Source organism: Penicillium canescens (genome assembly GCF_028828765.1).
Source record: "Penicillium canescens strain IBT 15451 chromosome Unknown utg000005l_segment0_segment0, whole genome shotgun sequence".
Classification (NCBI taxonomy): Eukaryota; Fungi; Ascomycota; class Eurotiomycetes; order Eurotiales; family Aspergillaceae; genus Penicillium; species Penicillium canescens.
The window spans coordinates 2,292,269-2,311,875 of record NW_026703967.1 but is presented as its reverse complement, the minus strand read 5'-3'; the positions used below and the strand labels follow the sequence as shown (position 1 = coordinate 2,311,875).

The window sequence follows — 19,607 nt, the reverse complement described above, 5'->3', positions numbered from 1 at the left end:
ATATATCAGCTTGTATCAATTATGATTTCTACATATCTTTCAAACCCCTGAACCACAATCTCTCTCCAGTCGGGTCTTCGTCCAATGTTGCTCGATCCGCGGTGTAAGTAGATATGGTACATTTACATAGATCTCATTGGACAATAGCTGTTGTAGATAATTCCCACTTAAAACCGCCATTCCTCAAACTTCTCATTGCTCTTTTTCACAACCTGCATCATTCTCAATGCCTGAGAGTCAGATGTAGGCCGAGCCTGTTTGATCTTATCATCCAACCAACGCAATACCTCCCGATAGCGCGTTTGTTTGCGCTTCAAAACAAACCGAAAAGCTGCTGCTGCCAGGTAGATAATATGCGATTGTTGCACGAAACACGAAAACGAAGACCCGGAATTACCAGCACGCCGGGCTTGGATCATGCCTTGTGTCTGCAATATGAGGGCTTGGATAGTTTGACTCACAGCGAGGGATCCTGGCTGTGCACGGCCGCGGAGCGATTTCATGTAGCGGTACATTTTCATGGCGCATGTTACGAAGCTCGAGTACAGGTTTGCCAGTACGACTGCGCGGGAATTGTGTCCGTCGTCAATGTACATAGGGTGCAATTGCAAGCGGAAAGAGGAGAGCATTTTGCGCTGGAAGGTGCGACCTGGGAGGCGACTGGATTCGACGGTGAGGGCGTTGGAGAGAGTGACAGCGGCTGATTCGCCGCCTTCAAGGATGCGGTCTTGATCGCGGTGGATTTCTAGTGTGTGCGTGTCGATGAGCTTACCCAGGTATGGGAATAGAGGTGATCCTTCAAGTCTGGGTAGCAGGATGCCATCGACTACTGCGCTGAAGTTTGCCATGCTTTTGGCTGGGTTGACTCGGACACCGTAGGTGGGTTGGCCGCGGATCATTACTTCCAGGAAATGTGTTGCTATATTTGCATCGAGGGTGATGAGTAGGAAGTCGTCCACTAGTCGCATGAGCAGGGCGTTCTCGGGTTTGATGAAACCCAATACCTCCCGCTCGAGCTCAGCGTAGAAGAAATTGCAGAGGATGCTGGAAAGGACAGAGCCTTGGGGGATGCCATTGCGCTGGCGGAAGTAATTCTGGCCCAACTTGACGAGATTGTATCGCACGTGCTCATCAAGGAGCGCCAGAAGATCTCCGGTATCGTAGTCTTTCTGAGCTATCGTGTCGACAAATACAGTGTTGGCCTTTCGGCCTGCGGGTTCATTGTTGATATAGTCCGGTAAGTGTTGTGGTTTCATCATAGGGGCAGCACGACCTATGTATTTTCGCGCAGGCTTCCCTTGTTGGGCAGGAGGCTGAAATTCCACATGTTTGGAGATATGATAGCCCTCTTCAGAGACCAGCTCTGCTATCAGACTGAGTAACTTCTTTTGGGGGATAGTATCAAAGCAAGCTTGGATGTCAAGCTTAACGAAGTACAGGGGTGGAATGTTGGATTTCCGACCCTTGAATTCTGAAGGAAATTGATCGGTCAATTGCTCTTTGAATGTTTTCAACCGATGGTGCATCTCTGCCACAGACGCCATGGACGATCCCAGTTTGGCGGGCGCTTGCTGTCGCTCATAATTCAACATGTTGTAAATCGGAGTGATACTTGAATTAATACTGGGAGCAAGGAACGTGCGCCGCCTTCCGCCCCAAAACGACTCTTTCATGACTCGCCTGCGAAGATTCAAGATGGGCCGGAGACCTGTGGATTTGGGAAGCAAACGGAGAGCACCAAAGCCAAGTGGTCGCCGTGCCAGCACACGCTGGGCCCGGTTTGCTTCAAGCTCTTCAAACATAGTAGCCTTTAAATCTCCAAGAGGTTGCTCGATCAATTGCTGCCATACATCATGGCGAAAATAGAAGAGGCGGTTTTTGTGTGTTTGGGACTCGGTGACATAGAAGTGAGAGCGAACCAGAGGGATTAGAATTGAGTCAAAGATCCAAAAAATAAGCTCATGAAGTAACTCCATGCGCTTGCGCAAATCGGACAAAGACATCTTCGATCTTGTCTCAGATGCTGGAGTCTGGACCTGGGGTGGCTCCAGCCAAGCAATGCTTGTGATCTAGAGTGTCGATCAGTATGGAGTCTGTCTCAGAACGCACAGGGCAACTAACCTTTATGCCTTTGCACACTTCGTGCAGACTGAGACTCTCGAATCGGCGCAATTTTATAAATCGGTCGACGTTTTGAAGCACCAGTCGTAGGTTGTGAATGCCATTGGGACCAACTCCAAAGAATTGACGGGGTATCAATTTCTGGAGCACGGACCGACAGAATGCGGAAACCGAAGATGTCGGAGTGGCATAATCAGTCAGACTGCTTCTGGCTTTCTGAATCGCCGGGTTTTCTTCAGCCTCAATTCCACTGCAGTCACCTGCTGTGTGGTTCGTTGACGTCGTGGCATCGGACGGTGTCGGCGCCGAAGTTGTACTTGACGATAGCTGGCCAAGTGGTACCTGCGTTACAAAATTTGATGGAATAGATGAATTAGGCTCGGTTTTGCCGGTGTCCGACTTGATATCCGAGGCGAAGGCGCCAAGCCTCTGCGGACCGGTTTGCTGCAAGGTGTCAGTTACTCACTACCCACAAGTGGTAGGAATGTCTCACATCAGTTGGACAATAGTATCGCAGCAGCTCCAAGTAGGAGCACCGCGCATTGCGAGCCCGCAGTTTCCGGATAAGCTCAATGGCACTCCCACGAAGCCTTTTAGGGACTTTCATTTGTTCAATGCCTTCATCTGATGCTGCGCACCCATTTTGGGGGGCCCGCCGAGATCTCTGTTTCTCCAGAGAAGATATTTCATTCTCTCGGAACATGAAACTCTTGAGGTCATCTGTGCTGCTGCGGCCATCTGGATCGACCGTAAACGCGTTCAGCAGGCCGAATTGCCGAGGGAAGACATACTTCAGCACATGCAAAGTCTCCGCTGCTGATTCAAGCGACGAGAAGCGGTTAAGGACATCTATAATAAAAAGTCAATTCAGGTCTGGATGCGACCTTCAAACGGCGATGGACATACGTGTCTTTCCTAACCCAGATGGTGTTCTCACGTTGGACTCGGCTCGTCCGTAGAGTATACGCCGGCGCAGAAAGATGATGCTGTTCGGACCCCGAACAGACTTGTCAGAATCCCGTTTGCGGTCGCCATTCTCCTTGGGGATATCCCGGGCACTGACAGGTGGTCCTTTTGTCTTTGTCTTGGCGAGCTCGTTGGGGCTTGTGCCATCATTCAGCGGCTCAAGTATTGACAGCGGTGACCCTATTATTATGGCAAATCATAAGCACAATATTTTATGCCATTGAATCGACGAAACCTACCACTTAGCTGGTAGTAAATGCCTTTTCGAGCATTGATAGCCGCAAAAACTCCGCAATCGAATAACAATTGCATCATGATCTCGTCTCCATTACTACCAAGCAGGTCCAAGACCTCTGCCCATGCACCGTCCTTGAGAATACGGACATTCTGATTGGGAAATTGAGACACAATGCCCGGAATGCTCGTTTCAAGGGCATTTAACCCCATAGCCGGGCGTTGGAACCCATGTGCCAGCAAATGCTGGGGCTTTGAATAAGAGCCATTCTGGTTGAACAGTTTCCAAATAACGAAATCAACCACCTGCAGCAAGGGTCAGTGGTCAGGTATGTAAGATTACTCGGCAGCCACGGACGCACCTCGGATTGCGGACAGGCCGGACCAGTATCTGTGCTCACGAGAATAGACCGTGACTGGGACTGGGTAAAAGACAGATATTCCTTTTGGCGTTCGGAGTTGAGAGTCGGTGAGGACTCCTTCAGCACACCCACTAGAGTGGAGTCCAGCAGATGCGCCAGTGTTTGGGATGTTTGGGATGCTGGGTCGTCGGCTCGCGAACCTGCCAGGATGCGGCGCCGGCGCGACTTGGAGGTCACTGGGAGTTGCTCTAGGAGGTACTCTCGCAGGGTCACTACCTGTCGGTAGTACAGGGAGATAACGGGATGGCTTATTTTCCCAGTGGATGGGGTCGGGTTCCTGAAACGGCGGGGAGAGCTGGTGATACTCGGGTGAGACGAAGGCGGACCCCGATCCTTGATGGGTCTCTTTCTTTTTTTGCCCATTATGACTGCACTGCGCGTCAATGGGTAACGCGTCACGCGGAAGGGTTTGGGTAAAGGAATGGAACCCAATTCAGTTCCTAACCTTGACCTGTAGACCTGGTGTTGAATCCAAACACAAGTATACCTAGGTAGATGTTCGATATGTTCCACGTGAAACCGCGTAAGGCTGGGAATGACCAATCAGAGGCTCTAATTAAACAATGGAATGAACCATGGAACGGGCGGTCTAGAAAAGGCCTTCAGCTCCACTCAGGGGAAGACGCGAAGTTACTTGTTCCTGAATACTTTCCATGTGGCTGAACAGTATAGCCGTATAAATATAGTAGTAATGTAATATTTATGATTTATGATGTAATATATAATATAATATCAGGTAAGTTATGCGGAACCTCTCCAAATTAAACCTCGGACTTGGGATTGTTTCGCTATTTTTTTTGGATCGTGAACCATTCTAGGCTCCTCTCGCCTCACTTTCTCTCTCCTCTTCTCTTTCTTCTGTCTTTTTACCCTTCCTTGTTTCTTCCCAACCTCTCTTTCACCACCTCAGGGATCGACGGTCGGTAGTAAGTGACCTCCCCACCCCCCTCCTTACTCTGTACTTAGGCACGGCTTGGACCGGAGAGCTAATAAACCGGCCCACCAGGATTCCTGTCCCCCTCCCCAGATCGCCTATCAGCGCCCGCTGGAGACGAACAAACGTCAGTCCCGCCTTCGCCTACGATCTTCCCATTCGTCTGCTTCCTGGCTTCTTCTGGCGTCGGCCTCAAGCCGATCTTCTTCCTGACACTACCCAAAATCTCCGATCCGAATCTCCCCACATTTTGGTTTAGATTCGAAGGGGAACTCCCCTCGGTGTGAGGTTTGCGTGTGTCTCAAATATGAATGCTGAATGGGTGTGCGCCACCCGAGAAGATTGCTTTGTAGCCTGAACCGACTCACCTGCGACATCCTCGTTGGGCGAACATCCCGGAACAACGCATCAGCTCCCTAAGGTGCCAGTCCACGTCGATCGGCCTGAAGCATGCAAAATGTCTGGCGGTGACGAACAGGCTTTTGGTGTCCGGGATCGTGAGCCGCTCCCGTTTGGGCGACAATCCTTTGGCCACTCTTTAGACTCGCCGACCGTACCTTTCAACCCAGCACCTTCGACCACGTATTCTCCGACTTTCAGTGACCCCCATTCCTCCAATCATTTGGCCGAGTCGCATAGAGGGCAGTCTCCAGACCCTGCCGACTATTACCGCCGTGGGGCCCTGTCAACATCCAATGTTAGCGAAGGGTTCAGCGATGTGACAACAGGCATGGCTGCGGCCGACTATCCACAAATGGGTGACAAAGTGTCACCGCTGCCAACAAATGTTCTGGAGTCATCGCGTGCCCGGCGACAAACATACCGTTCAGCATCAGACTCCTCAAGCTTAGGCACATCCGACATAGCTTCACGACCAGGTCCCAGATCCCGCCAGGCTTCGTTCAAAGATTTGATCAACAAGTTCAACAATACCTCCGACCAGGTTCTCCCCCGACCCTCCGCATCTCGTTCGACCTCTAGAGCAGCGAGTCCTTCTGGCAGTAGTGTTGAAGACACTGACCGACCTCGTATCCTGTCTCGCCATCGTCACCTTCGCGATTCTTCGCCAGTATCTGTCACCAGTTATCCTCGTGCATTAGATTCCATACCTTCATCACCAGAAGTCGGGAAGTTTGTTCCGGCACCTCTCCGCACGAACGCAATTCCTCCGCCTTTGTTTCAACGGATACAGGAGTCGCATCCTCGGCGGCCTTTGTGTGGTGAAGTGTTGTCGATCAACACTCAGGTCAACAACACTGGCCTTGGAATTCCATCGCACTTGCGACGTCGTGGGTCTGATGGAAGTATCCCAAGCCCAAATCCAGCTTTCATCGACCAAGCCGAATACTCTGCAAAGTCACCGTTGACCCCTACTGCGTGGTATCTTGGACACACAACTTCTTTAGAGGCAGTCCACGGTGGAGTAAGCAGTGGAAAACACCGCAGAGTACGAAGTGATCTGGATAGAAATCCTTCGCGAGAACCCCTTGCCGAGCCTTGGGAACCTGAAATGGCAGTTCGCGCGCCCTTGCAGTGGGCAAAGGCCGATGAGAGCCCCCGGACAGTCCGAATTCCAAGTCTCGCATTCCTGTCTCCTCGCACCGTCTTGTCACTGCTTCCGGCCCGGATGCCCTATCACCAACCTCGAACCCGACATTCAGCAGCCGATCTGCTGCCATTACCGTCCCGCCCAAGGGCATCAGCCGCCTTCCCATTGCGTCACCAAAACAAAGCCCATCCCGCATGCCACAGGATGATCCCGCCTCGTTTGCGATAGCCTCGCGTGGCAGACGAGACCCGGCAGTTGGCCGAACCCGCAATCAATTATCCGAATCCAGTCGACGACTTCAGGCATACATCGCTGCTCCACCGCCCAAAAAATCACCTCCTTTGCGTAGCTCGCGGCCCCGACAACCCGTCTCACATGGTGCCTCGGTCTCTCCACGCTCCAGAGTTGGTAGTACACTTTCGTCATTACAAAAGCAAGTCGAGCATAACGGCCCGCGCTCTCGGCCTCGGCAACGCAGAATCCCTGAGTTTGGTAATGTCGATCTCGAAACTCGCCGCCAGCGCATCCAACAGGCTTTCAATCGGACGGTCCAAGAGAATGAACGAAAGGAAGAAGCTGCAGCAGAGCTTCGACGCCGCGCTTTGGTACGAGACCAAAAGGCAAATGAAGCTTCCAAGACACCAACAGAAGAACCTATAACAACACCCATTCCACCTGCGTCCAATCCTCCAATGCCCGAAGATATGGCTACGGTAGTCAAAGAATCGACCACTCCGGTCCTCTTCAAGGAGAACGGTGCGCAAGGAATTCCGAAGCTACATCTCAATACTTCGCTCCCGGCATCAGACATCGCGGCACCACACACGACAATGGACTCTCCCACTCTTGGTCTGCCGCAGGGAGTAAGCCATAAGGGCCCGTCTATGGGAGACGAGCTACAGCCTTCCGAGGATGTAGCTCCATGCTCAGCTGTCACAACCGATTCCAACGGTACCCATGTTACCACTTTCGACCCGGAGCCGCAGTCTGGGCTTCTCCAGAGGAACCCCAGCTTATCTCACCGGACTATCTTGAATCAGATTATGCAAATCCGCGAATCTAGCCCAAGCGACGACTCATGCGATGAACCGGATTGCAGTATGTCGGAAACCGATGACAAGGAATCGATTCAAATTATGCTCGGAGATACGAAAACCTACTTCAATTCGTCAAGTAGTACCGACACCCAAGAGCCTCAGCATACATCAATTCAACAGGCACCGGCCATAAACCAGCCTCAGAACAGATGGAGTATGAGTTCATGGTCCTCTTCTGTACAAAATCAGCATTCCACTTGTGACGAGCAGTATGATGAAAGCTGTGACGACAGTATTATTGCAGGCCGCGACACAGAGCCCCCAACTGAAACTTGTTCAGTTGTCTCAACCAGACCAGCCTCCATCGCCGACGACGAATATTCGTCACCTCTTCAGGATTACGGTGTAACAGGACCGAGCACTCTTCAGGCGTCAGAGTCGCATGCAGCCGGTAATGCATTCTCTACGCCACCCAACTTGGCTCGGCTCGGTAGATGGGATTCGAAGCGTGTTACTCAGCTCTACCTTGAAGAGTTGACTCGAGGCACAGGTCACAATATACCCGTGCCTACGGTTCGCATCTCGCCCGAGCGTCGATCTCACCCTATGGATATGCGTGGGCATGGGCGAGCCAATAGTCTCACTGATGATCCAGTCGTCGTTCCAGGATTCCAGGACGTCCCTGCTGCGGATAGACTGTCTCATACGGCTAGTCTGGTTGGGCGTGATGACTGGGAGCATGCATCTCCTTCCATTATGGACTGGATGCAGATCGCTGCTGATGATGAACACGCTGCTACTGCAAATAAACCCGACGGCATTGATACTGAAGACATGCTAACACCCAGGTTGGTGCCTTCGACACTGGACGCTGGGGCCTCGGGAAGCTCGAACGACGGTCCCAAGACTGTTGACACCCATGTTCTCAGGGAGCAGACATCCCAAGCTCATCTCCCAACTTCATCCATGAACCCGTCGATGACGATGGCTCACGTAAAGTTTGAGGAAAGGCCAGCAAGCGAACTTCCAGCTGTTCCTCTAAGCAATATGAAAGCCGAAACCAACCAGTCTGCCCCTGCTATTATGAGACACAGTCCGGGAAGTAGCGAAAACTCTTCGCTGCTGCGTCACAATGAGGGTCAATCCCCTCGCGCTGCCGACTCTTCAGCCACGTCTCTTGCTCCGTCCTCAGAGAATCCTTTGCGGCCTGAGACCAGCAAGTCCCCTTCTCCGGAAGAGCGCCGTCTCAAGAAGCGTCGATATGTTATGAAAGAAATTGTCGACACCGAATACGATTTCGGCAATGACATGAAGATTGTTGAGGATATCTACAAAGGGACATCGACCTCTTTGCTGGATCTTTCTGCTGAAGATGTCAAGATTCTTTTCGGCAATATTGGAGAAGTAGCAGATTTTTCCGATGCCTTCTTGGTCGATCTCAAGCAAGCAGTCAAGAAGGTCTATGTCATACCGCTGTCCCAACGGTGGAGTAGCAGGCGCAATCGCAAGAATGGTCTCGGAATCGACCGATCTTCCTCCACAATCAATGAAAATCCCGAGGGTGACAAATTGTCGGATCTTGAAAAGGATCGTGGCACAGCTGTTGGTCGTGTTTTCCTCTCTCACATGGCTAAAATGGAAAAGGTGTACACTGAATACTTGATGAACCATGAAGCCGCCACCAAGAAGCTCACCGTTCTATTGAAGAATCCGAAAGTGGCCATCTGGCTGGACGAATGCCACCGGTTTGCAGGTGATATCACTAGAGCCTGGAATCTCGACGCTTTGCTTGTCAAACCAGTGCAGCGAATCACGAAATTCCCGCTACTTCTCGGCCAGCTTCTGGAATCCACGCCAGATGATCACCCGGACAGAGCCGCAATTGCCAAGGCAATGGAACAAACCGCGAGCATTGCTGACCGTATCAACGAGCTCAAAAAGCGAGTGGAAATTGTTGGAGCTGTCGGTCGGAAGCGCAACCAGTCAGATGTACGTGCTGGTCTGTCAAAGGCATTTGGTCGTCGCACGGAGAAGTTCAGACAACAAGTTGGGCTTTCCGATTTGTTCGAAGATAAAACTTATGATGCCTTGGCGCAGAAACTCGGCGACGGGTACTTCCAGTTGCAGGTGGTCATGCGTGATGCGGAGAGTTACACCAAGGATATTCAACGGTACATAGACCAGTTCAGCGAGTATACTGGTGCCATTGTCAGCATGACATCCATGGAGCAGTCCAGCTATCCAGAGCTGGAGAGCAAGTGGCATCTATTTAAACTGACAGTTCAGGAAATCACGACGGAAGCCCTGCCGGCACACGTGAGTTGCGACATGTCTATATGCTAAAACATCTCTAACATTTTACAGCTTGAGGTTGTCCGTAAATCAGTCATCGACCCGATGGTCCAACTGCTTCAGATTTATGAGGGACCACAGCGAATCATGAGAAAGCGAGACAAGCGGCTACCGGAATATGCGCGCTACAAAGCCATCAATGACCGTGGTGACAAACCAGACAAGAAAACCACCGAACAAGGAGAGCAGTTTGTGGCTTTGAATGAGACACTCAAAGACGAATTGCCCAAGCTTTACGCCCTGACTTCAAAGCTGATGGAAGCCTGTCTCAAAAACTTCATTCAGATCCAAACTACTTGGTTTGGTGTGTTGCAGAAAAAGATTGGAGCCCACGTTGAAGCATTCCCCAGTGATCTTCATAAGCTCATCACCGACTTCCACTCTGACCACACTCTTATGGAAGCTCGAATGTCAGAGCTGAGTTCTTGCAACGGGTCCATGCTGACCTCGTCACTCAATCTGGTGCCCATGTCGCCCTCAAATGAAACAGGAATAACCTCTCCTCGCCGGCCTTCAACAATCAACAGCTCTACCAGACCCGGGTCCATGACAGAAAATTCACCCAAGGTGTCTCGTGACTTCAGCATCGGAAGCCATCCATTCCAGTCACCACAAACGGAAAGCCAGTCAGTTCGCAGCAGCCGTTACCGCGCTGATTCCACTTTGTCTGGTCGTGTCGTATCAGACGGCCCCAGCAAATTGCTGCAGCAAGTAACCGGCTCCAGCACCCCGGCACGAACATCTGAAACAGAGCCCTTCCCAAGCCTGCCCCAGCTCAGCCTGGACACACCTTTCCTGGCAGATGTGATCAGCAGCACACATTCAACCGACGTTCCGTCTTCTCCCGCCGGCCGCTACTCTGGATTCTTCTCGTCCGCTATGCCCATGTCCGATACGCCCAACGAGCCCCCAGCGGCTCCGGTCAACACCGGCTCCTCCACAGCGCCCGCAGTTCTCTTTTGCGCAGCCAGCCTTTACAATTTTGATATCGACGCCCGCAGCGAGGGTGGATATTCATACTTAACATACGTCTCTGGCGACGTCTTCGACGTCATTGGCGAAAAGGGCGAGCTCTGGCTTGCCCGTAACCAGGACGATGTCACTCACACGGTTGGATGGATTTGGAACAAGCACTTTGCTAGAATCCGAGACTAGATCGACCACCCAATCACCGATGACCGACCATTCGACCATGTTCTTGATATGCCGAAACAAAAATACAAAAAATACAACAAAGAACCAGGAAACAGGACCAAAAGGATTACAGAAAAAATAATGTTGGCTCTCGAACATGGTATACGATATCATGTTCCAGCTTTGTTTCTTTTATCTCATGATGTCTTCATATTGCCATAATACTCCGGGATGGATGACCAGGGCAAAAACTACAAAAGTGGCGCATCTGCTTGCATATCTTTTGCCTTCTTATCTGCCACTTTTTGATTTGCTTTATTTCTTTTCCCGGGGACATTTCATGCTCGCTGCTTAGCAGTTTGTTTTCTTTTTTTTTTCTTTTCCTCTTTTTCCCCCTACGGTTCCTGGATGGATATCTTTGATCTTCCGGGGCTATGGGCCATGTGTTTAGATACCCCCTTTTTCTTTTCAGTTTACGAATCATTCGGTTTCTATTCAAACAAGCTTTCTTTGTAGTCTGTGTGTAATAGTCGGTAAACTTTTAGAGAAGTATATCTATGTTTGGTACGGAGTACACTGGAACAATCGAAGTTTATACCATCCGTGGATCTTCTTTGACATCAGTATACCAGTACTCCAAGCGCCGAGAATCAGCAAAGATAATTCTTCCCTTTGATAGAAAATAAGAAAAAACCCCCAAAGAATGACAAAAGACCTACATCTTTGACCAGATCATGTGACCCTGCATGTGACGCCTGTGCCCAACTATCGCAGGGAGCATTCCTAGCGAGGCACCAGAGTCAGTCCTTTAGAGGATTCACTCATACCGTCCCAACCCTCGACCCCCAAACCCGATAAAAGAAAACAGCCTCGGTACCAGACGCACGGGTGATTTCCAGTCAACCCTGTACAGCACCAAACTCGGCACACCCCGCTCCAAGCCCACTCCAGACAAAAATGCGCCATTGAAACACATCAACCTGCCCTCCGCCCCCATCCAGCCCGTTTCGATCCCTTCGTCGACCCCGTAAGGTTGTCGGCCTCATCCTCCGAGGAACCGTCCAATCCCGACCCAGAACCTGCCCCGGGTCCCACTCCCACTTCTCTGCAGAACTGGGGACATCGCAGTTTAATTGTCGTTCGCCTCTGGCCACTGTGCTCTATTCATTTCTACGTTCTTTTATCCTGCGGGCCGCGCTCTTGGCTTGAGACTTCTGCGCAGAGGATCGTCGTCGGCACTGCATATTGTGGAGTTGGGCTATATTAGGAGTCGGTCCGTGTTGCGCGTTTGAGACTGTGGGCGCAGTACATATTTCGAGGTTCTTTGCGACAGCTGCCCTTTTTGGATATACTTGCTTTCCCGTGAACCGTTGCGCATATTGCCATCATGAACAAGTTGCGGAAAGTACGGGGAAGGTTTGGTGATATGGTGAGTTGGATCTCGGAGTCGATGTCGAGATTGGTGCAGTTGCTAACTCCATGCAGTTGAACCCCGAGGATGCCTTTTTGAGTTGTGAGTCCCCGGAAGAGAGCCCGGACCTTGCGATTGCCAAGTGGTATACTTACAGACAGCCCTCGGGTGCCCCCAGACTATGACGTGCGATGTATGGTCCAATTCCCCGAACGAGCACAGCAATAGCTGGTAGCTGACGTACAAGCAGTGACAAGAGAGGACATGCAAACTCTCAAGAACGACTGGCTCACAGATAATGTGGGTTTGGAGAGACAATCTTCCTGGCTGGACACTTGAGCTAATACATAACAGATTATTTCATTTTGGGAGGAGTAAGTCCAGAACCCCTCGAAAACCGAACCGGAAACCAGCATCGAAACAAGTGACTGATTGCAACTCGATTGATCCAGATACCTCGAACACGAATTTCTTACCCGCTACAAATCATCCAACATCATCCTCCTCCGCCCAAGCATGTCCTTCATGATCCTCCAAACGCCGGATCCACGAACCCTCCGCGAAGCCCTCCCGGATTTCAGCAACGCCACTCATGTCTTCCTACCCATAAACGATTGCCGCAATGTCAACGAAGCAGAAGGAGGCACACATTGGTCCCTGCTATTGATCTCTATCGTTGACCGCATCGCTTTTCACTATGACTCGCTATACCAAGGAAACGTCTGGGAAGCAGATACCGTCACCCGTAAATTCGGATATCTCTTAAACATGCCAATCCGCTTTATGCATTTGAGTGATTCGCCCCAACAAGACGGCGGCAGTGATTGTGGCGTATTCGTCTGCATGAATATGCGCCATCTACTCATGAAGCGTTTGCTACAGGCTAGCGCGCATGAGAAAGTGAGCATGAGTCTTGGAGGGCGGAAGGTCGATGCAAACGCTTCTCGTAAAGAGATGGCTAAGATCATTGAAGGGTTCCGGAAGGAAGGCGAGCGTCGGAGATCGTATGCTCCCCTGGAACCCCATTATATTGCGATGAAAAGCTAATTCATACCCTACAGAACGAGCGCAAGTCCCATGGGCAAGAAATCAAGAAGTCCCCCTCGTGTCGATTGATGGAGTTTTGGTACTCGGTACTCGGTGCTCGGTGCTCGATATACGTCCAAAGGCCGATGATGAGTTCACGCCCTATTTATGGTCCCTGTTTTATGCATACATATTCATTTCTTTTGACAAACGAACCAAACGAAACAAAACAAAACACAAAAAGAACAATGGACAAGTACATTGATGATTGTGTATTTTTCAGCGTTGCATGGCTTTTCTTTTGTCCACGATTAACTATATGATGATTTTCACTGTTTAATTGGTAGACTTTTGTTAGTATTAAGTATGAGTCGGTATTTATAACCACAAGTCCCACGAGTATATGAGTTAGCTAGACTTACCTGAATAACTGAGCTATTCTATACGGAGTACATCCATACTTACACCCACTCACTCACTCACCCTTCATATCACATCTCCCGCGGCGTGACCCCATAAAAATTAATTACATTCCACCAGACATCCTCACCCCCATCCATATGTCTCACCTTCGCAACAATATACTTACTAACAATCAAAGTCCCAGCCAAGTAACACAAAGCAGTATTACCATCTATATCCTCCGCTCGAATATCGACACCACCCCACTCCACCAAAAGCTGAACAGTCCCATTCTGCGCCTGTTGCTGTGATTCTGTCAACGGCCGTGGATTTTGCGAAGCCGATTCCTCTGGTGTTGAAAATTGTTTGTGTAGTGGACTTGGTAGACTATGTGGAAGCCAGCTCGAATCAAGGGTTCAGGCGCAATGGATACTGTTTGCAACGGCTTGATTAGCCGTCGAGGTAGAGAGGCACTATGGAGCTGTGTCTGTCCTAGAGCTGCGGTTCCTGCGCTATTAAGTCCACCGGGGACGGATGCTCCAGCCATGAAAGGAGATCTGGGTCATGGTGTGCCGTTGCGAAGTGTAGGGCATGAATGTTGAAGATGGGCGTACGTAGATTGGCGTTGAGCTCGGGGTGAGATAGTAAATCTACTAAACACTGTTGCAGGCCCGCATTGGTTAGATCGCAGCGGGCGACGGCACACGACAGCGGCGGAGACTAACGGTTAGAGTTGCGTGAGGTTGATAGTTAGGGGAGTATCCACAGGTAGAAAGCAAGTGTCGCAACATAGAGTGATTGCCAGCCTCGATAGCTTCATGAATAGGCGAGGACGTCGAGAGGCTCGATACCAAGTAGTCCGCTTCTTGAATTCGGACTTAGTCTTGTTCATCATGCAACCATACTCCCTACACTATGCCGACTTATCTGCTCTAGCCGCACGTAGGATATCAAATATCTCAAGATTACCCACCTTCGCAGTAACCGCTAGCGCTGTCAAAGCCCGGCCCATCCGGAGTCTTTGGCCAGGGACATTGGGCTCCGTCCAGAAGCGAGGAAAGCCATGGCTCCGTTCATCGAGTTCCGCTTGTGTCAAAGGGCAAGTGGTCTGTGAGTGATACCTTTCTCTTATGCTTGTTCTAAAACGAGAGTGCGACGAGCACACATTCCAAAGCTGGATACGTCGTTTTTGAGATGGCGGCATCGGATGAATCGGACTGAATAGTCCTCCATATTCCTCAAGCTGATGCCATTAGGATCCGCGCCCGCACCCAGAAGAAGTCGGACATTTTGTTGGGTAGATTGGTGCGGATGGCAGCTGTCAGGGGAGATTCACAATTACCATTGAGTGCCCTGGATATGGTGTAGTTTGGCGATAGACTTTCTATTTGTATGCGTGTTTGAACAGGCAGGCATTCGTCTGTGCTGTGTGCTGTGTGATATGCCAAGATAGCTTCGAGCAATGCGGGATTGGATTGCTCTGCGGCGCGGATGGTTGGGTTTCATCTTGTTTATTCCAGTCGAGTTTCGTCGATGGAAACGAGGTCATTGATTTTGAATACATCCATGTGAAGAGAATGGTGAGATGTAGAGAAGATGGAGAACACAGCTCAATTTGACTCGTCGAAAAGCGGCAAGAGGAGACATCATCACATTTTCCGGGGATATAAGTTGCAATGTCTCCCTAGGTAGCTCCAGGACAAATGCTCAGAGTGAAAAATGCATAGATAAAATATATGTACATACGAATATAAAGAGTAGACTGTTCCGTACTGTATATATGAAGTCCAAGTCCGCCCTAGAGAGCTCTATCTTATCGCGCCGAGTCCATCCCCTCAACCTCCCCCGATCCCCATCTCGATCCACCATTCATCATCCCCGTCGGGCCAAATCGGGTAGATGCAGCAAAACTCTCAAGGCGATCAGAGGAGCGGTAAGCGCCAGTCCGGCAAGAGAAAGCTCTCCCCATCGCCGCAACGATCCATCTCCGACCTCCTCCAGTCTCAGAAGCGGCCTCGCCGCTCCCCATCTCCCACGCGCAAACCCACCCATCCGGCCCCGAATCAGATGTATCAGTTTTCCGGATCCCCGCCTAGGAGCGGCGCACCGCTTCGGGGCGCGTCGTCGGGGCCTGGCTCTGGGTTGAATAACGTCAGCGTCGGCGGCGTGCCGGGTCGACCGCAGGCTTTGAATGCCGGTGCTCGGCAAAGCAACTTCTCTCCACATACGGGCGCAAAGAAGCTCGTTGTTAAGAACTTGAGGCTTGGGCCGCGGCTTAATCAGGAGTCTTATTTTGATAAGGTTTGGTCGCAGCTTGATGCGGCTTTGACGGCTGTTTTTGATGGCCGGAAGCCGGATTCTTCGCTTGAGGAGCTTTACAAGGGTGGGGAGAATATTTGTCGACAGGAGCGCGCTGCTGTATTGGCGAGGAGGCTTCAGGATCGGTGTCGGGATTATGTTAATGGAAAGATGAGGGAGGGTCTTGTTGCTAGGGCGGCTGGGAGTACGGATGTTGATACATTGCGGGCTGTTCTTGAGACGTGGTCTGCGTGGCATTCGAGACTTGTATGTGAACCGAACTGGGAATTGTGGCGACTTGAGTACGGTACTTGATGCTGATTATTTTACAGGTTACGGTCCGTTGGATATTCTATTATCTCGATCAGTCGTTCCTTCTGCATTCTAAAGACCAGCCTGTAATCCGGGAAATGGGTCTGATCCAGTTCCGGTCGTATATCTTTAATGATTCCAGCTTGAAGCCGAAGATCTTGAAGGGTGCATACAACTTGATTGCTGCTGATCGAGGCGGAGATGTCGCGGCACTGGCGGACTCGGCCCTGCTAAGAGAGGCTATGGAATTGTTCCACAATCTCGATGTTTACGGCAGTGACTTCGAACCTCTATTGATGGCCGAATCCGAGAAGTTTGTTACCTCATGGTGTCAACGGGAAGCTGCAGGAAACCTAGCTACATACGTCGACAATACCCGTCGCTTGATTGAGCGTGAAGTGGAACGCTGCAGTTTGTTCTCTTTTGCCCGAAGCACGAGGTTGAAGCTATCCGAGCTCTTGGATGAGACCCTGATCGTACAGCAAACCGACCTGTTGACCAACGACAACGATGTGCTTACTTTGATGAGAGCCGGAAACAAGGATGCCCTAAAACAGCTCTACAATCTGCTTGATCGACGGGATTTGACCCTCAAGCTGAAGGGTGCCTTCAAAAAATATATCGTCGAAGAGGGTGAAGGGATCGTGTTCGATCCGGAGAGAGAAGCAGACATGGTCGTCAACCTTCTCCAATTCAAGCGCAAGGCCGACGATATCTGGAGCTCTGCTTTCAACTCAAATGATGAACTGGGCCATACCCTCCGTGAGGCCTTTGGCACTTTCATGAACCGCGGGAAGAAGATGGAGTCCACAGGTGGCACCGACAACCCCAAGGCTGGTGAGATGATTGCCAAATACGTGGATAGGCTACTCAAGGGCGGTCTCAAGATGCCGTCCGAAGGCCAGACCCTCATCGATGAGGATGCTGAACTCGACCGGCAAATGGATCAAGTGCTTGACCTTTTCCGGTTTGTACACGGCAAGGCAGTCTTTGAAGCCTTCTACAAGAATGATCTTGCACGACGTCTGCTGATGGGCCGAAGTGCGAGCAACGAGGCGGAGAAGAGCATGTTGGCTCGTCTGAAGAATGAATGTGGATCAAACTTCACACATAATCTCGAGTCCATGTTTAATGACATGGACACTGCTAAAGCTGAAATGGCAGCATTTGATGCGCTGCAGAAGCAGCGGTCACATAGGGAACGCACACCGGTTCCTCTACATGTCAGCGTCCTCTCTGCTGCCTCTTGGCCATCATACCCCGATGTCCCCGTGCGAATTCCATCCGAAATTGCCAAGTCCATCAACAACTTCGAGGCATTCTATCAGACCAAGCACAAAGGGAGAACACTCGACTGGAAGCATCAACTGTCACATTGCCAACTGAATGCATACTTCCCCAAAGCCAACGGCAAAGGCAATAACATGAAGAACCTAGTAGTCAGCTCATTCCAAGCTATCGTCCTACTACTCTTTAATGACGTCCGAGATGGCGAAAGCCTAGACTACACCCAAATACAAGAAGCGACCGGATTGTGTGAGTATTCCGACCCCCATCCAGCCATCACTCCAACTAACGAGGAACAACAGCCGATCCAGAATTAAAGCGAACACTCCAGTCAGTCGCCTGTGCCAAATATAAAGTCCTAGTCAAGAGCCCCAAAGGCAAAGACGTAAACCCAACCGATAAATTCTGGTTCAACACCGACTTCACCGACCAGCAAACCCGCATCAAGATCAACCAGATCCAACTCAAGGAAACAAAAGAGGAGAATAAGACGACGCACGAGCGTATCTCCGCCGACCGACACCTCGAGACGCAGGCTGCTATCGTGCGTCTCATGAAGAGTCGTAAGGTCCTTAGTCACGCCGAGTTGATCTCGGAGGTTCTCAATGCCACAAAGAGTCGGGGTGCGCTGCAGCCTGCAGAGATCAAGGGCGAGATTGAGAAGTACGTACCCTGTCCCTCCACTGTGTTTCACAGTACTGTGTGGTATTTGCTATGTGTCGTATCTAACAATACCTTTTTCTCTAGGCTCATCGAGAAAGACTATATGGAGCGCAAAGAAGGTACCAATTCATACAGCTACGTGGCATAGACCACGTCTCTACTTCTCCCCGTTGACAGTACTTCACTTTCCTGTGTTATTCACCGACTGCGCGCATCCGGACATGGTTGGGGTTATGGAATAGGGAATCCTTTTTTCCATTGTCATTTTTTTTTTTTTTTGGTATTTTGACCAGCGCGTGCGATTACTTGTTTGAGGTATACTCGGGATATTGTGGCGGCGCAGCCTAGCCCGTAAGATTGAGGAGAAAAGTGGCCAGCCACATAACGTTAACATTAGGTAGTACATGAGGTGTTTGAAGGTTATTTTAGCATTTGAATATCTAACATTTGCCCATTCGAGTCTTGAAATACTACACATATCTATTCTTATTTGAGTTAATATTAATAGACGACAAGACCCAGCAACCTTGGCCCGGGGAATCGGAGCACCTCCGGACCCAAAAGTCTACAAGTACGAATCTGGTCTTGGGTTTACTTTCGTGCCGAGCTCGACCTCGGCCAGTGCCGATGGCGCTAGGGTCACACTAAAGTACGAGGGGAGCTGTAGGGACGAAAGAGGTATGCCGTGCCACCGTATTCCGGGGAAACATCGACTGGATTAGGATGTGTTCTAAATAATCACAACGTATTACATACTGATAGATTAGAGATTATAAATAACTTATCATCTAAGTTATACTTAGGTGGAAATATAAAGAACACCCCATGACCAGCTCCCATGCACGTTACCCCACACCCCCTGGATCTGACAGTTGATCCCCAACACTTTCGTAGATCCTTTTTTTTTCTGGTCTCATGATGTGGAATTGCGGTATCCCTGGCTACAGTGGTGATAGTGGCAATGGCATTGCCAATTGGGATGCATATCCAGGGTAGTACAATGATTTAACGGTTCAGTTCAATAGTCAACAGTATATAATCTACGTTGCTTCCCCCTACACACAAATATCCAAGTACAAGTATAAAAAAGAGGTGGTATGTGCACCGGCAAACCTACCAAATCCAAGTCGACGCACGTCGCACGTCGCACAGTAACCACTCGGACGAGAGTGGAGAGAGAGATGTATCAAATAACCATACCGTAGTCCCAGGGATGTTAGCGGTGAACTGCGTTATCGGACGATAGAAGAAATGTACCTGGCGGGATTCCCGCAGAGGGTAAGCCGAAGCGTTGCATCCAGACCCTCATCTGCTCATGTGAACATGAAAAAAGGTCGCCCCTAACTCAAAGAAAAGCCAATGCACTGTGGGAGATATGGCTGCCATAAAGAGGGGATGGTATCCCGCGAGGGAAGTATAGATGGGAATCTGTGTCTCTATACTCCATACTCTATACATC

The 19,607-nt window shown here is 50.4% G+C and overlaps 4 protein-coding genes across 4 annotated transcripts; 3 read left to right on the top strand and 1 right to left on the bottom strand.

Annotated features, from left to right (window-relative positions):
• Positions 1–167: 167 nt before the first annotated feature.
• N7446_008476 (telomerase reverse transcriptase) lies at positions 168–4,106 on the bottom strand (the record flags this gene model as incomplete). Its single annotated transcript, XM_058517221.1, has 6 exons — positions 168–2,069; positions 2,122–2,565; positions 2,615–2,970; positions 3,028–3,267; positions 3,327–3,627; positions 3,684–4,106. The coding sequence occupies 6 exons, from the start codon at positions 4,104–4,106 to the stop codon at positions 168–170; spliced, it is 3,666 nt and encodes a 1,221-aa protein (XP_058370867.1).
• A 542-nt stretch (positions 4,107–4,648) lies between these two features.
• On the top strand, positions 4,649–10,770 carry N7446_008475 (putative Rho guanyl nucleotide exchange factor; the record flags this gene model as incomplete). Its single annotated transcript, XM_058517220.1, has 4 exons — positions 4,649–4,669; positions 4,750–6,193; positions 6,256–9,579; positions 9,628–10,770. Exons 2-4 carry the CDS (start codon positions 5,135–5,137, stop codon positions 10,768–10,770), a joined length of 5,526 nt encoding a protein of 1,841 aa, XP_058370866.1. The 5' UTR covers positions 4,649–4,669; positions 4,750–5,134.
• A 1,366-nt stretch (positions 10,771–12,136) lies between these two features.
• Positions 12,137–13,276, top strand: N7446_008474 (Ulp1 protease family protein; the record flags this gene model as incomplete). The annotated part of the gene is made up of 7 exons (XM_058517219.1): positions 12,137–12,178; positions 12,235–12,262; positions 12,339–12,353; positions 12,411–12,460; positions 12,515–12,534; positions 12,613–13,164; positions 13,222–13,276. 7 exons carry the CDS (start codon positions 12,137–12,139, stop codon positions 13,274–13,276), a joined length of 762 nt encoding a protein of 253 aa, XP_058370865.1.
• A 2,211-nt stretch (positions 13,277–15,487) lies between these two features.
• N7446_008473 (cullin family protein) lies at positions 15,488–18,296 on the top strand (the record flags this gene model as incomplete). Its single annotated transcript, XM_058517218.1, has 4 exons — positions 15,488–16,153; positions 16,219–17,734; positions 17,788–18,148; positions 18,233–18,296. The coding sequence occupies 4 exons, from the start codon at positions 15,488–15,490 to the stop codon at positions 18,294–18,296; spliced, it is 2,607 nt and encodes an 868-aa protein (XP_058370864.1).
• Between the last annotated feature and the right edge of the window lie 1,311 nt (positions 18,297–19,607).